Source organism: Macrosteles quadrilineatus, unplaced genomic scaffold, assembly GCF_028750875.1.
Source record: "Macrosteles quadrilineatus isolate MER2022 unplaced genomic scaffold, UCM_ALF_1.0 Scaffold_5__1_contigs__length_97177068, whole genome shotgun sequence".
NCBI classification, from domain to species: domain Eukaryota; kingdom Metazoa; phylum Arthropoda; class Insecta; order Hemiptera; family Cicadellidae; genus Macrosteles; species Macrosteles quadrilineatus.
In genome coordinates, this window is record NW_026542598.1 from 29,525,352 (window position 1) to 29,543,181 (window position 17,830).

At 34.9% G+C, this 17,830-nt stretch overlaps 1 protein-coding gene across 5 annotated transcripts in view; it reads left to right on the forward strand.

Moving 5' to 3' along the window:
- Positions 1-17,830, forward strand: part of LOC128994659 (triple functional domain protein-like) — a 284,163-nt gene that overhangs the window by 15,655 nt on the left and 250,678 nt on the right. For all 5 annotated transcript variants that reach the window (XM_054419354.1, XM_054419352.1, XM_054419353.1 and 2 more), the window contains 2 exons: positions 1,763-1,969; positions 2,844-2,966. In XM_054419354.1, the coding sequence (XP_054275329.1) occupies positions 1,763-1,969; positions 2,844-2,966 (330 nt within the window). The remainder of the gene's footprint in view (positions 1-1,762; positions 1,970-2,843; positions 2,967-17,830) is intronic.

The following is a 17,830-nucleotide window of genomic DNA, read 5'->3' on the forward strand; positions in this document are numbered from 1 at the left end:
CATATGCAACAGAAATCAGTAATTTACATCAGAGCAATTTGTTGGTGCTCACTTAACTACGCCCATTTGGATTAAATAACCGGCAACAATGTCAATACGTAGATGAACGTCTAGTCTAAAACAAAAGTTGATGACTGAAATGCAATAACTTAAACATAATCTGACCAGCCGTCACAATTCTCCCTTAGTACTTCTAGGTGGTCAGTAGTGATAGTTGATAGTAAATGAACCCAGGCCTATAATAATTATATCATATATTTGCTGGTTTTCCCGATGTTACCCTGTTTTCAGCATTTATTTTCCTAAAAATCATCCTGCTCTTATTCCTAAATTCACATGAAACATGGAGTAAATGTCGACAAATACCTTGCATATACCTTTAACCTAATTAAGTCACTTAGTGTACCCAAATGAAAATTAGGTCAATATTTCTCCACCTAGTAAACAACCCTTTACAATTTTTTCACTGTGATATTTGTTGCATAGAAGAGATTGCAATTAACCTCAAGTTTGCATGATTATCTTGGTGAATTCAAGGTGAAGGTAGATGTTTAACCTTTTAGCTGACTGAATTATTTGCTTTTTTCCCCTGGTGGTGGTTTACTTGGCAATTGCTTGCGAAATAACTAATTTAATTTAATATTTTGTGATTTAAATCTTGATAAACCAGTATCTTAAAATATTGAAAGCAGTTAATCAAAGTTTAAGATGTCAATGAATGGTATTCAATTCATCAACAGTTAAAATTTACTTTGCTTCAAGGATTGAGCTCAAAATAAACATTTAACAGGTTACATTTCATTCTTGTCTTTTGGACTAAAAATTCTAAACATTGAACACATACAGTAATGATAAGTAAAAAGGAGCATAATACCTGATTTTAGATGCAACTCAAGAAATTCACTCATGTGTGCACCTATGTGTGTAATACATAGTAATAAATACACCTCAACTACCATCATGTGATATGTCCATCACTTATTTTGGTTGGGTGACAGGCAAAAGTCCTCATAATTTTAAGTCAAACATTACCTTAACGGAATTAGAACTCTAGATCCATTGGGCTGTGTCCTGGTCGGAGCCACAATCTATAGGACGTAATTTCAATGCCATGATCAAATACTTGCTAATTCAAAGGTCAAAGTTGTAATATTGCAGAAAACGTAAAGTTTACATTTTCATCATATTTATTTATAATTCATTTTTCCTACTACTGGAATGTCAACTATTTATAAATGCCAGTTTTACCTTCTGGCATTCCAATCCCATGGTAATTTGTGAAATCCCATGTAATTTGTCAATACAGTGACATCATCAGGCACCTTGCCATGAATATAAAAATAAAACGGTCATCACAGATGACACACAAATGTATGTTATTGTTTTTGGGGGGTAAATAATTATGTGTGATGACGAAGCTATAGAGGATGGTGGATGCCTGATGATGGCGGTGGTTTGACAAAACGTGTCGCAAATTAGCAGCGAATTGGAACGGGAGAAGGTAAAACATTCATATTCATTCATACTTATTTGTTGATTTATTCTTGTAAGAAAAGAATTGTTTTTTCTAATGCTTGAAGGCTGGTACTCAATGGGTTAAGACTTCAATAGAAAAAGTTTGATTTTATAATGAAAATTTGAGTCTGATATAAGAACTTGGTTACTTTTCAAGTTTAACATTAGGGGTTGAAAATTCTCACTTGGCATGTTTTAATAAAAGTATTTTATAATAGAAAATCTATAATTTTTGTGTGGTGCCCAGGGCGAGAGTGGACAGTCGGACTCGTCGTCTGGTAGTCGTCAGGGTGGCAACCCTGCAGCTGACTACTCGGAGGGTGCCAGTCACGTGCTGGCCGTCATACATCAGATCCTCAACCACCACCGCAGTCTAGAGCATCGCTGGCACTCCAAGAAGATCAAACTGCATCAGAGACTTGCACTTAGGCTGTTCCAGGAGGACGTCAAACAGGTAAATTACTTGGGTCATAAGTAGTAAAATTATCTGGATAGATGAGTGGGTTTAATGCTCACCTTCAAATCTAGAAGAAAAATTTTACTGAGTCAAATTCAATTCATCGGTTAAAAATATGTTTAAACTTATCTTCAGATATGAACTTGATTGATTCTGTCTTGGCTTTTCAAAATTTTGTCATTATTGTCATATCTTTTGCCTTTCTTTCTTGGGAGTTAATATGAGTCGCATCCACGGGGCTTATGGCAGCAAAACCATCAAATTTTTAGCAAAAAACTGATATTTTAGTTTGTTTGAAGGTGATAAAGTTTTTTGTAATTAATTTAAAACATGCAGTTTGAAAATGACATTTTTGATTCTCCTTATACCTTTTTTTTAAGTTTGGTTATAAAAGATCAGTACTTAGTATTTAACTCTGACAAATGTATACTGCAGATGATAAATAACTGTTTACAATTACAGAAATAAAATAACAAGTACAATGCTGAACAAGGAGTTATTTTCGGTTTATAATTATAAATAGAGTATAGAAAGGGTACAGCATTTAGCTAGATCACCATAGCCTACCTGGAAAATGAATATCCTATGCTTGAGGAACCGTAAAAAACTAAAACGTACTTATCCCAAATAGTTCACTCCTGGTTTCATCAGGGTAGATCTCTTTTTCAGGAGAAACAATATTATTTCATAATTAAATTTGCCTGCTAGTATTAGCTCATATCACAAGTTGGACCATCAAGTCCATTCTAGGAGCCATTGAGTTTGAAAAACTGTTTTTATCCATGTAATTTTCCTACCAACAAAACTTTTTTTCCAATTTATGAAGATTAATTGGTTTTAGTTACTTACGCATTCTGTTATTAATTTGCAGGTGCTAGATTGGCTAGCAAACCACGGTGAAGTTTTCCTAAGAAAAAACACTGGAGTCGGAAGGAACTTGCAGAAGGCAAGAGTCTACCAGAAAAGTCACGAACACTTTGAAAATGTTGCTCAGGTAGGTTTTTCTTATTACTTTTTATTGTATGTTTGTGTGTGTGGTTTATTATTGGTCTTGGGTCATGCTCCCAATATTCAGAGAATTTCGCTGCATCCAAAAACAACCTCTTTGGTTGCTCAAAGTAAATACAACCCATATTTTAGTTATTTGTTCATTGAATTAGGTAAATTAACCATCTTCCAACAGTTTGTTTTAAACTATCTCATACTGATCAAAGGAAATCCTGCTAACTTTGCAGCTTTATTATTAGTCCGCTCAATTACAATTTTCCTGTACAGCGTATTTATTTAATCATCCCGTACGGCGTATAACACAGTAATATTAACTCACTTTACCAGATGACAGACCTAATAATTTTCATTGTGGTGTGAGTAGCCTCCGGATCGCGAATAATAACTATGATAGTGGTTTAAATACCTTATTCTTGCAATCCGATTGTGGTCTTCACAACTAGTTTCAACCTGCTAGGAGGTCATCATCAGGTGAGTACAAGGATGAAATTACTTCATATGAAGGTCGTCATTAACAGTTTTTTTACATTCACACAAACACACGACGAATAAACACATATACGGCCGATAAAAACATCGAACTCGACAAGCGGACCCGTGTTGAGAATGCGGATGTTGCGTCTAGACTGTAGGGTAAACAGCTGGTCAAGCATCACGCGCATTTTCTTATCGCTCGTCGGTTCCATTCCCATTGTCTCTGCCCTCCCCTTCCCTCTCCAGTATTTCTATTGCAGTGTTGTATATGACGTTTGAATTAAAATAAAGTTGGTCGTTTAAAACATTATCCATGTCTGATTTGACGGCTCTATATATCTCGAATTCTTCCAGGGTGTTAATTTTAAACTTGTCCTGTGACGTATGTAAAATTTCCATGTTATCATTAATGCTGCTGTAATTATGCTGATGAGAAACTAAATGTTCGGCAAAGGTTGAAGTTTGTTTTGAGGTGGTCTTCTTTGGTATGTGCTCCTTAAAGCGTTTGGAGAAAGAGCGGGAAGTTTGGCCTATGTAGTAATAAATTCAAATCATTAATGGGGAAAAATCACATAACAGTATCCTTTTGAACAAAAAACAATCTGGGACCACTTCTGAAAGAAAGACCAAGTACAACTAAACTTAAATATGAAAAAGTGGTGTTTACAAAATCAACTGTTCAGATTGTAATAAATATTACATAGGCCAAACTTCCCGCTTCCCCCTTGCGGTTCCCTTGTGATGCACTATGGGCCTGGACCCATTTATTAATTGGACCTGGTGAAATGAAATATTTGTACAAATTTTACGTTTTTTTTCACAGAATAGGCCGGCTGTAATCATTTATCATATGTTTGTAACAGTGACTAAAGTTAAAGAAATTTAGTATGCTGATTGCTGTGTGACTGAATGAGAGATTGCCAAACTGATACTATTTTACGTCTCTCTAAGACAATCAAGTACAATGGTAAACCTTGGTGGACTTAAACCTGCTGGTCAGTAAGCAGTTTCCCCAACCGCCCCTGCTTCCTCGTTGTGTAAATGTGCTTTCCCGAAATCCTGAAATAACTGACCGCAGGTTTCAATAAAGGTTGATTCCTATTCCTCAGTATTCGAATTAAAGAAAATTATTTATGCTTGGAGGGAGTGTAAATTTTCCTTCACACTGATCAATATAACAAGACAAGGTAACTAACTGGGTAGCTGATATATCTTCATAAAATATACAAAATACACGTAAATTAATTGGTAAACTTTATTGTGGAACTAATTCAACACAAAAAATAAATGTAAACAATAACAAATAAAAACAACAATAATCATCTGATTATTTAAGCATATGACAATCCTCCCCCCTATTAAGCTGCTCTTAGTTGGTCGCAGTGTCTCTTAAATAACCACCCGTCTTCTGATTTAACGAGGTACATCACTTGCCCAAGCGGCCTTTCGATTGTTCCTGTTGACCACTTTTCTCCTGAGACGTTTGAGTAATTTCTCATCAATACACCTTGTCCCTTTGAGAAACTTCTTCTAGTTATAACTTGACTTTTATTTTGCGGGGTAGGTTTAGTCTCAACCATTAAGTCCATTTCGGTTCTTATGTTTCTTCCAAACATAAGCAAGTATGGAGATTGTCCTGTCGCCGAATGGTGTGTCTTCCTCAGCTGTTTCAGTATCATGTTTATCTTATCCTCATTGTGTCCTCCCCCACAAGCATGTAAGAGGTTCTTCACCGTCTGAACTACCCTTTCTGCTTGACCATTAGATTTTGGACAAAAAGGAGCAATGGTTTTATGTGTTATTTGATACTTCTTGAGGTAATTTTCAAACATAGTTGATGTAAACTGAGTCCCATTGTCTGAAACGAGGACATGAGGAAAACCAAATGTTGCAAATAGTTTGTCTAGTTGTTTTAAGCACCAGTCAGTTGTTATAATTTCTTCATGTAACAAAGTGAATCTTTTCCACGTTTCATCCAGTAGAGATTGTCTGCCCAAAGCATCGTATATAGATGAACCTTTGGTTTTTAGCACATGTAAAGTCCTTGTAATTTGAGACTTAATGATTCCTCTTTGTTGTTTTAATTTTCTAGTTTCATTTTCACTTTTATCACTCGTCGCCATTGATATATCTTCATAAAATATACAAAATACACGTAAATTAATTGGTAAACTTTATTGTAGAACTAATTCAACACAAAAAATAAATGTAAACAATAACAAATAAAAACAACAATAATCATCTGATTATTTAAGCATATGACAGTAGCCGAGTAGTTATACTGCTCCCCTAACAATCAAAAGGTTGCCAGATCGATCTTGAGAAAAGTCAGTAGCTTTTTGATGGTTCGAAACTATACCCAGCTGTTCCTGATCTGGTTTTGAATAAATGATTCTGGCTAATGGAACAGCTGATCTTAAACAGTAACAAAGCTACATAGATCATCTTACTCAATTGTAACCTACACTTATTCTTCTCTCACTTTAAATTATCCGATAGGGGTGGTAACCGGCACAAACCGTAGTAAAGTAAGTTAGATTTGAACTATCACACTTTGTTGCGTTCGCTCCAGGGTCTAGGGCTTACTGTACCACCAATAGTAATAGCTTCTTCCCTACAGGGAAATTTTCTGAAAGCATAATTTTATCGAGTTTGTGAGTTCATCAATCATGCACAAATGATTTGGAGATAAAACCTCTGCTCTATGTGGGATTGTTGTTATTGGTGTTCATCAACAATGGTGTAATCAAACTGATTGTAATCTGATGAACCTTTGTATTCTAAAATTGTGTAGAGAATCAGATTGTGTTGGTAGAATAGTTACTGGGTTTGAACTCACTTTGCAACCATTTGTGCTTCTTATGTTACCAAGGGACCTCATATATATCATGAGCAATTTATTGCATAAAAACATTCATCATTACCAAAGAAATGGTGAACAGATTCAGGGTCGATTGATAGAGAAGAAAAACTAAAACTAAAAAGTTACAACAACAAAATAATAACAGGAATAATACAATTTAGAGAAAATTACAAATTTGTCTGATGTAGACCGGTTTAATTTAACTCAAAAATATATCGTGAAGCAATTTCAGGAACAAAAAATAATGGAAAGAATCTTAATTCATAGCTCACACAAATTAATTTTTAAATCATGTCAAGTCCTGTAAGAAATCTGCTAGGGAGTATTTTTCCACCCATAATTTACTGGTCGAAATTTTAAATTTTTATGGTGTGTAGGATTTTATTTTTGAAAGGATCTTATCAATCCCCATATAAATAAGGGTTATTTTTTTTTCAAAATGAGAGTGTTTTTCGAATTGGATAATTTAAAATATTTAGTTTTAGAGTATTACTATTATGAGTATGATTAAATTAATCAAAAAGTGTATTTAAATGAACAAAATGTACTATAGGCTAAGGTAATTTTCACCTTACATGGAAAAACACTATTTTAAGATAGGACTACACATTGATAACAAAATTAAAATTAAGGCATGTTAAAGTCATAATGTAAGTTAATGAACCAAATATTGATTTTTTTATATACTGTAATAATTATTTGAAGTCAAATAAGTATCTATCAATTATGACACTATAATAAATATTCATAATATCTTTTGAATATTTGTTATTTATATCAAAGTAATATGTATTTTTATTGTTTATAAAAGTATTGTACTGTATTTGCATTATTTATACTTTGCTAGATGTACCAAAAAAATTACAAACAACTTTTGAACATGAGACCCTCATTACAGTTATAGGATACTAGCTGGCCTGACAGACGTTGTCCTGTCCTAATGTGGTTTTATGTCAAATGCTCGTTCATTTTCAAGATCGTTCGCATCGCTCAACCTCCAGGTTGAAGTTCGTTCGCTAAGCTCACCCACCTTTTGCAAATCAGCTGTTGCATAAATTTAAAAACAATAATAGTGCTGCACCCTGTTGGTAAACCTATTAACTTTTTAATGCTATTGAACATCACATAATCAAATTGTTTAGTTGAACCAGCTGTTAAGATTCTTTAATCTTACTAATATCATAGACAAATAGAATAAATATAGACCGTCAGCTGTGCTGCGGTTAGCATAAGTTCTGGCGTCCACCGCTAGGTCACACCGCTGCAGCGTCTGCTGATCACATTCGGCTCCTGCGCTCCTCGCCTACAGCGGTGTGTGCCGTAACTACACAACAAACCTAGCGGTGGGCGCCGGAACCTTCCTTTGACAGTCTATATTTATTCTATTTGTCTATGCTAATATTATAAATGTGAAAGTTTGTATGTTTGTTTGTTTGTTTTTTTGAAGTTCAATCACACATAAACCACTGGACGGATTGGGCTGAAATTTGGCATGATGATAGCTCACATTCCCAATTAACATATAGGCATATTCTTATATCAAAAATCCTTTCGGGCTCCGCCCAAGTGGCTCTGTAGTTCCCCATGTTAACCTTATATTCATATTTAAAGGGGATTAAAGAATTTAGTCAGCTGTTTCAACTAAAAAAGTTGGTTCTATAATATACAAAAACATTAAAAAGTTATAAGATTTACCAACAGGGTGCAGCACCATAATTATTTTTGCATTTATGTCAAAGTAGGATTGTTTACAGTTATGTTTATGTTTTAAATGTCATGGATAATTTGTGATTTTGTGTGAATTCGTAATAACTTATTTTTCTTTATTGTTTAGGTGAAGTGGTAGAACATTATGGCTATGGTAGATGTGTAATACCATTAGTATACCGTCAATTAAAAGAAGCAAATTTTATCAAACTTTGTCCTTCCACATTGCAAACGCAAAGCTTGAGTATAACTGCAATAAGCATTTTAAACTTATATGCCTACCCCATACGAAGGACGGGAACTCTGCTAGTTCCATTTAAATATAAGTACTCATAAGATTAACATGGGAAACTCCAGAGCCACTGGGGCGGACCCGGATCCGCACCAAACTTCATACAAACCATCCTTGAATAATGCTTAATAATGCCTGAAAGTTTCATTACAATCTGTCGAGCTAAGTTTACTTTATTGAAATTATTTCATTCTTTTTAGAGTGTTTGAAGTCGGTTGTATTTTTTTACAAAAATAAATTATATAAATATAGATCGGGAGGAAATAAGATTAAACATAGTGACAAATAAGGCCCTCCTTAATCATTTGTTTGATAAAAGGAACAAATCCAGAGAAGTGAATAAATCATGCATGACAGCAAACAAACCTTCACAATCAGCATTTCCTACTCAGTGGTATTCGTCAGATAACTCTTTTTACAACTATTTACTACTGTACCGCTACACTACACATAGCTATGACGTCACTGTCAGGTGGGGGGATGTTGGGTTGCGAGGGGAGGGGGTGGCCGGTCCAGCTCCAGACTGCCAGTCTCAGTTGTGTCTCAGCCGCGTGTGTCTGTGACGTGTCAGTGTTGTGTGACTTGTGCACGTGACTATATGTGACTGGATATTGCTACGTGACCGACATACTAGTGTCATACATTGACAAAGGTACGTCTGCTGAGTTATCACTACTGGTGTAAACGTTTAGAGAAGCCCTACGACTGTTATATTTTATATTCAAAATATGAAAGGGTGTTGTTGTACATAAATGAATGCAATATTATGTGTGAATTTGTAGCTGACATTTTTTCAGTTGAGTGTAAACATGATTGGATTCATACGTTTGACATTTTACACAATCAATAATTATACACTTTGCAGTTTAAAACAGTTTTTCGATTTAATTAGATGAATGTCAGTGAGAATTTATGTTTATTTTTACGCTCATTGGATTACACGAGAGACCGGTGGATTGTTTACAGAATAAATCTCTGGTACCCCTGATCATCATTTAAACAAAATCTATATTATTTCAAACGTATCTGTCATAACTATTTTACGTGTTGGTAGCTTTAAATCGCAATTTTTATTTGAAGTGTTTCATCACTGTTACTGTTGATCTATTGTTGCAAATCTATTGTATTTAAAGCCAATGGTTTTTTTAACATGCAGACACTTAATTGGGATTGTATTAAGCATTTGTAAAACAAGAAAATTAAATCATCTTTTAGATGCTTTTTCTAGGAGGTGGCAAAGTATTTCAAAATATATATCTTAAAAGTACGGTACGTCGCACTAACTCTGACTACTATTTAACTTTATAGCCAATCAATTGCCTTCTCAGAAACTATTTTTTGTTTACAATTATTACAGAATACAATAAAAATAACAGATTATGTGATGCCATTCAGATAAAGAAGTAGTTTATTTATTCATTGTGCGAATTCTCTTGAATTCATACCAAAATAAATGTTGGTCACAACTTTTTTAATTAGCTAAAAAATGATGTGTGAAATAAGATAATTTGTGTGAAGGAAGAAAAGACAAAATTTGTTAAGAATACTAATTTGTTATAAGATATCTCCATCGTTGAACTCTAGGTAATTCAACCATTTTTCAACGATAAAATATTAAGTCAATTTTTAACGACGTTGAGATTCGTGGAGGCGGAGAGATAACCCATTAGGCTTAGTGTTTACGGCGGCGTTTCCTTTTAATTATCGAATTAGATCATCTTTATGTTTTTGATAACAAGTCTGAAAATAGATCCGTAACTAAGTAGTATTGCAAATTAAGTACGGCACAGTAATGTTATCCTGTTGTGTATGAATTGCTTTATTACATTTTTTTCGTGTAGGGTCTAATCATTAAATAACAATTTCATCGAATATGTTATTAAATTGCAATAAACTGTATCAGGAAACTGAGACATACCCATTAGCTTGTCAATAAACCTTATAATTGGCAAACGGTGGGAGAAATTATAATAATGGGTGAAATCCAAAAAAATGCTACAGCATTATTTGAACCACAATTTTTAGAGCATTGTGTTCCATTTAGTTTAAAGAGTTAAAAGGACCATAATTTATTAAATGTTCATGAAAATCGTTCCAGCCTTTGTGAATATCCGACTTTTCTTTTTCTGAGGGTGTTATGGTGAGAGAGCAGGCCTTCAACCTCCGAGGTACTGAGTTCAAATCACGCCAATCACTAATGTTTTAGCTATGTAAAATGCCCTAAGAGTTAATGTGTAGAATCGTGCCAGAGTAGAGCCTATATGTAGCCGCATTTCATTGATACTGGATGTGTTTGTTTTGCCCGCTTATCTTATCGACGCGGTCAGTGGTCAGTCCGCCTGTATCTTGCGCCCAGGGCGGTTGGCGGTAATGTACACTGTACAGCCGCTATATTGCGCCCCTGGACGGGAAAGCACGTCGTGCCTCGCTTTGCTCTGGTTCTCTGATTGTACAGATATTGTTGGCAGAACTCATAACTTTGTTTTGAAAAGATCTTATCTGACCCAACAGGAATGGACACAGCACTCTTCTCTTTGTAGGAGTGTACAGTTTTGAGAGGTGTTTTGTGGTTGGTTTTAAATTTGTAGGGTGTACATTTTAATCAAATATGGAGGAAGCTAAATATTTTTATGAGCTGTATTACCGAATCATGTTATTGATTAAAATATCTCTGGTATCGTGGGTCAAGCAACAATTTTGTGTTCTAAGTGTCATTGAATGTTGGTAAAATGATCCATGAATTTAGTCGGGTTTTTTACCATACTCGTTTCTTATTTAGGGGTTTCTCTAACATGGGGGCTGATAAGCACAGCTGATTTTTTTAAACTCTCAAATTTTTTAGGTGCCTACCTAAATAATGCCTTTTTCCAAAATACAATTTAATAATTTATCAATAAGGAATAGTTTTACTTTTCAGAATCTTCCTACTCGACGTAATTCACCCAATTTGGTGGATTAGATTACATTTGATTGGATTAAATTAGAGTTTTACTACGTCGGCGCACCAGGGTATTGTAAAGTAGCATCGATTGAAGATGTAATGTTTCATATAATAGCATTGTTGTCTAAGATCTGATAGTTTTTAAGCTAGAACCAATTAAATACTGTAGCCCAATCATCAAAATCACCTTGGTCTACAATTGAACTATGTAATAGCTATTTACATTACAAGTGTAGTAAGAGCGTTTTTACATCACGCAGGTGAATGTTGTGCAACGAGCGGAGCGAGTTGCATAATTAACCTAAGAGATGTAAACACGCTCTTGCGCAACGTGTAACGTACAAGATTTTACCTGACCCGACGGGTTTACGTACAATATTTGTCATTATCCATTTCACTCATCGTCTAACAACAGTAACGTTCTTTTACAAACAAAAGCTAGGTTAGGAAAATAAAGCATAACAATAACATTCAAGCGCACAGCTGATTTCTAGCGTTGAACGTCAATGCCTCCATAGAGGTATATTTTTTTAAGTTAAGCACTCAATGTTATTTAAATGGGTTTCATTACATCACCGAGTGAGTTTTTTTCAACTTTACATCACTCGAGAAGTAAGGAAGTTGTATACATCACGCTTGGGATAGGGAAGTTTAACATGGCGGGTTAGGTAAAATATTTTTATGAACCGGGGACCTTCAGATTTATAAGATACCATTTTTGAATGATTTCTATTTCGAAACAAAAAAGTTGTCCATAAACGTACAAATATTTAAAACTTTTACCTCTTTTTCTTCGAAAGGGCGACAAAGTAGTCGAGTGTGCTTGAATGTCGAGTTGTTTTCAAGTTTCCATTCAATTACTTAACATAGTCTCCGTTACATCACCTCTGTGTCAGGTCCAGGATCCGTCCTTTACTCCATTACAGATTTACATAATTTATGTTGAGAGTCTTTTCTCACAGTCTTCACAGTTTCTTCGATATTACTTGACATTGTCGTGATGGGTTTCAATGTCAATGGAGTTAATATGTTGTTCTTTTACTTTAATAGTCTTATTTCTGTTTAGAAGGATTTTAGCTTATTGGATTTTAACTAAAATCTGCGTCAAATCTACGCAATTTAAATATTGAATAAATATAAATTCAATTGAAATATGTTTGTAAAAATTGCTTGGTAGTAAAAGAGATTGGTCTTTAGGTTTGCTGCGGCAGGGGTATTTAAATAGGTTTTGTATAAATATCGCTACGTAATTAAAACTACAGTAGGCTATGTGTATAGGCATGTTCTGAAAAGTGATTGAAATACTTATGTCCTAGGTCGTGAATATAATGTAGCATGACACTGATTTTCGAAATGTGTTGGCGTGGATTTTTTTTAAGGTTATTTGTTTTACTTGTAAAAATGCTGCTGAGTCAGTCAGCTGTGTCGCTCCGCCAACGTCTGTGCTATATAGGTCAGTTCAGTGATGGTCTTGTCAGCGGTTTTGTGGCATTTCACGTAATCATTTCGTCTGTGGGGACATTTCACGTAACCTTCAGATCTTGAAAACATGTCATGATGTTTCTCTAAATCGTTTGAACTTGCACTTGGTCCGACATTCACACTAACTTTTATGGCCATCGATACCCTAGATGGTATTTTTGGTCTCGCCAACAAGTTGCCTCCAACCCTCCCTGTTTTCCGAATCTTCTTTCCTTGCTCTCAATTTTCGCAAATCTTTCCACCTGGACCTTCCAGCGATTCTTGGGTCTTCCTTTCCGCTGGGTTTTGCCTTCAAAATTCTAATTAGTCCCATCTTCCCTCCTAATTACATGGCCCACCTTAGTCTTCTTCTCTTCTCCTACTATGTTCGACGTTTGTACTCGACACAAAATGTATGTTTCCGAAAGCCGTTTCTTTGGATATTTTGGGAGTTACTTTATTGGGAGGTCTGATTTGTGAGACAATTAAACCTTTCCATTGTTATTTTATGAATGAAGGTAATAGAACAATTACCTTAACCCAATTATCAATTAGTTGAGATGGGGACGTGACTTATATGTATATTTTAACCCAAATATTAGTGAAGAAAGAATGTAGAATGGTGTGAGATGATCTGTGTAGCTTTGTTACTGACTAAGATCAGCTGTTTGATCAGTCAAGATCGTTTAGTTAAAGCCAAACCAGGGACAAATGTGTCCAATTTCGAACCGTCAAAAAGCTACTGACATTTCAGGATCGAACCGTTGGCCTTTTGATTGTGGCTAGCACTTTAAACCACTCAGCTACCCAGCCAGTTATTTACCATTACATACCCAAAAATGCTGTGTAAATACGCATCTCGTATTTGGAATTTTCGGAGATATACCATTCGATTTATAGCCTTTTCGGAGATACACTGTTCTAAATTATGTACATTTCGGACCAATGTCACGTGTCTTCACGGCCTTGGTGTGCTTTAGCGTGTCCGAGCTCGCATGTCCTACTACCATAAGTTAATAAGTTAGTGTTCGCCTCTTGATGAGGTTTTAAATTTAAATACCAAGGTAACAATACAATGAGTTTACCGGTGAAACTTTATCAAGTAGAAAGAGTATGGAAATTAACACGATAAGCATACCCTCTGAAACTAACGTACACTGACACAAATGGCTAGTATTTTTAAGTTTTTATTTTTCCTTTGCCCTTTATTTTAACTATTCAGCCCTCGAAAGGTGGATGTCCACGTTATACTATGTAATACGACATACTAAAACATGACAATAATTAATATGTACTTTTCATACGAAAGTTTTTAATTTTTTGTTTAAATAATCCTGCCTGAAAAAATATTCTTAGTAGATAAGATGAGTGGTTATATGCCTTCGCTTTCAAAGCTGAAGGTCGCTAGTTCGATTCAAAGCTAGATAGATTCTGGAACCAGATTGGGCTCGATTTCAATCAGCAAGAGACCAGTATTTAGGCCGCTCCATATAAAAAAAAAACAATTACATAAATATATATAATTAAAATAAACTTAAGCTACGCTAGAGTAAATGGAATGCTCTTCGCTTATTTACATGAGTTAAACCCACTCAGGAAAATGTATTAAATTTTATTTTATTGAGTGTGCTTGAATTACTTAATGTCTTTATTCTTTTTAGCTTTGAGGTTAATCTTTAGTTTGGAAACTTGGGGAATGTACGAGATTTCTATGTAAAGAATTGTTGCTTTATACCTTAGTGCAATAAATACAGTTTCCTTATAATGTTCACGAGGTGTGACGTCATGTAACAATGACACATTGTTCACGATCACCGCGTCACCAGTTACAGTTATGTTTTGAGCAATGTGTGATGTACTCTCTAGTAGGTACAGTACAGCTCTAGCGGAACTGTGTTGTAGCGCTTGATATGTAACAGGTAACAGTGCCATCCGTTACATAGTTACATAGTGCAATTAAGATTGATTAAAATTGATGGAACCCCAGGACGAATAACCAAGGCAGAATTATAATTATACGACCGTTGTATCCGGTTCGAAGGTCCAAAAATGTGTATGTCAAACACAAACTACTTTTCACTTATTTAATTATTTTACTCAATTTGTTTTTATTTTTGTTATTGGCAATTTTGCCGTGTTTTTGTTAGGAAACTGTACAAAGCCAGTCTATTACTATCTCGACCCTTTCTTATACAGCATTTAATTAACATCCCAAAGACAAATAGCATCCGAATCTAAAATTGAGCCAATTTATGATCGAACCAGCAATCTTGTAATTTAAAGGTGATAACTTTCACTTAAATTAATTAAGGATTTTTCAAAACTATTTTGATTTGGTGTACTAAACAGATTGTGAGTAACTTAAGACATTACCAAATGAAATACGATAATATTTAAAACCTCAAAGTCACACAATCATTAAAACCAAACCCCTAAATCATTATAAAACGTACTGTAATAAAACTATCCATAAACATCAATGACACCTCACACGATAAATCTTCCCCGTACCATTTTTTTTTACCCCTAAAACTTGGTTCCCAATATACTTAAATATGATTAAAGACCAGCTCTAGTAGGGGGTGGAATGCCACGACTGAAGGGCCAATTTCCCAGGACATATACCAGACCCACCCCCTTCCCCTACAAAACTACCCCTACGTCACAACCCCTAACTGGACGTAACAAAGTGCATAACTACACGGGACTGAGAACTACACGGGACTGAGCCATTACATTAGACTAACCACCGCCTTTCATACATTTTAATGGACCACAGTCGTAGTTAGGCCCTTGTTTAGTTGCTTTTGTCTTCATTTAATGGGTTCTGGGCAATGCTAAAAGGGTGTTGGTAATATTAGTTTGTAGGACTGTCTCTGTATAGGTCTATGAGACATTTGGTTCATTCCATGTAACCAAGTAAGTTTAGTAATGTATCGATGATTCATTGATTCGGTAGAAATAAGCAATTTGTCTGAGTTGTAAGATAAATTAATATATTTTTGTACTTATTGTGTGATTGTTCGTTTTATTGAGGGATACATACATTTGTGTGGACCTTCAGTGAGTGTCCGAACATGTGCGTTCCCATTAACGCAGTGCACTTTCAAAATTCTTTAATATCGGATTTCTTTGGAACTATTATGATATTCTTTACTTAAAGCACAATATTCTTTACGACTAAATGACTCATCAAGCAAGAGCTAGGACATCAACAACTGTACCTTTGGTTTTACGATCGAGCATTTTGTTAAAGTTAGTGTACATAAAAGTTCGAAAAATTAATAAGCCTTTGAAGTTAATCCGCTTGTAAGAAAATCATTATTCACAGTAAAAAATAATTTACTGTCCATAAAAGTGAATACAATCTAGTTTCATGATTTCAACATCCACAATGCTTGCAAACCTAATGAAACCTCAACGGCACATAACTTGTTTGTGGACATAAAAAAATCAAGTTTGTCTGTAGTTGTGTCGAGAGAGGTCTGTCTGGTCAGTATGTTTACAAGTACAAGGTCACGCGCGTTTACTGGACATGTAACCATCGATGTATGTCACAGACGACACGCACACTGACCTTGATATTGTCGTGACAAGTTTATAATGAATACTTGTTGTTCAAAGCATTACATCGCGAAACACGTTTTGAGAATTTTTCACTGTTTAGGACGTGACCGACTGTTCTAAATGTTACTCGTGACAATTTTAGCAGTTTCATGAAAATATTGTTTTACATCAGGGATTTGGGGTGGAATAGGGATCCCACTAGGGGTTGAACTTCTTTAGGTTTTTAAAATGGCAATGATCTAAAAGTTGTAAATACATTAGGACATTTTGTTAAAACTTAAAAAATGGAACTTATATCTCCGAAACGGATACCTGGAACCAATTAAAGACTACAGTTAAAACTTGTTTTGTAAGGCTATTCTTTTTCCATTACGTAAACCCATATTTCTGTGAACATAGTTTTGTAACTTTTATTATGGTTCGAGCGATAGATTTGGACAACTTTTAATAATTATGCTTATACTGGTTGACAGAGACGGGTGTTTTGGTAAGACCATAGCTACAGATACTTGTTGTGTTTATATAGAATGTTTAATCAATTAGTGGTGTTTGTACAAAATAATTAAACGCTTTATTTGTCTGTATTTTGTTTTGACACAATATTTCTAATCAACGCGACACACTTTCAATATTTCTTATCGAACAAAAAACCCAGTGATATAATCAATGTTTCTCATCAACACGCCCAATAATCTAATCAAATCTTCTCATCAAAACAACACAATAATCTAATCAATATTTCTCATCAACACAACCCAATAATCTAATAAATATTTCTCATCAACACAACCCAATAATCTAATCAATATTTCTCATCAACACAACCCAATAATCTAATCAATATTTCTCATCTACACTTATCGACCCATTACTTAGTACAGCACCAAACCACAGAACCGTCATTAGTGGCGGGTTAAACATCACCGCTATTAGCTCGTTGTGGTTTTGGAGCTGGAAATAGATTTGTGGAATGATTTTTAAGACTTTTTGAACATCACTATGGTGGTTAGACTAGCGCAATCCCCGCTGTAGCCTTGTGTGGTCTGTGGTCAGTTACTGTGGTCACTGAGGATACAGCTAATGCTAGCGATCAATGCTTGGACACGGCCGAACGTGCTTTGGCCCATATGTGACAGCTGAGGCGAACTAAATGTTTTGTGAGTTTTTTTTTGTTTACGTAAAAAAATTGAACACTATACTTTCAAATTTGTCGCGTATCGACGATGATTCTAGATTTTATTATTGTTTTGTGCGTAAACACACTACGATTTTGTAAGTTTTTAAGGGGTTCGAATACGGGCCTTGATGCTATAACTTGTACCTTTGTTAGATATCGTCTTTATTGATAGCCTAATGATTCCTGGTCCAAAATTGACCTTTCACGGGATCGAGCCGGGAACATTCATATCTGAGGGGTTATTGTAACCACTGGGCTAACTCATTCGTTCATTTTGTCATGAAGTATTTTATGATTTATGTAACTCCCTATACAGAAGTTGACACGTTTTATATTATTGTAAAAATTATGCCAAAGAATTGTGAAAA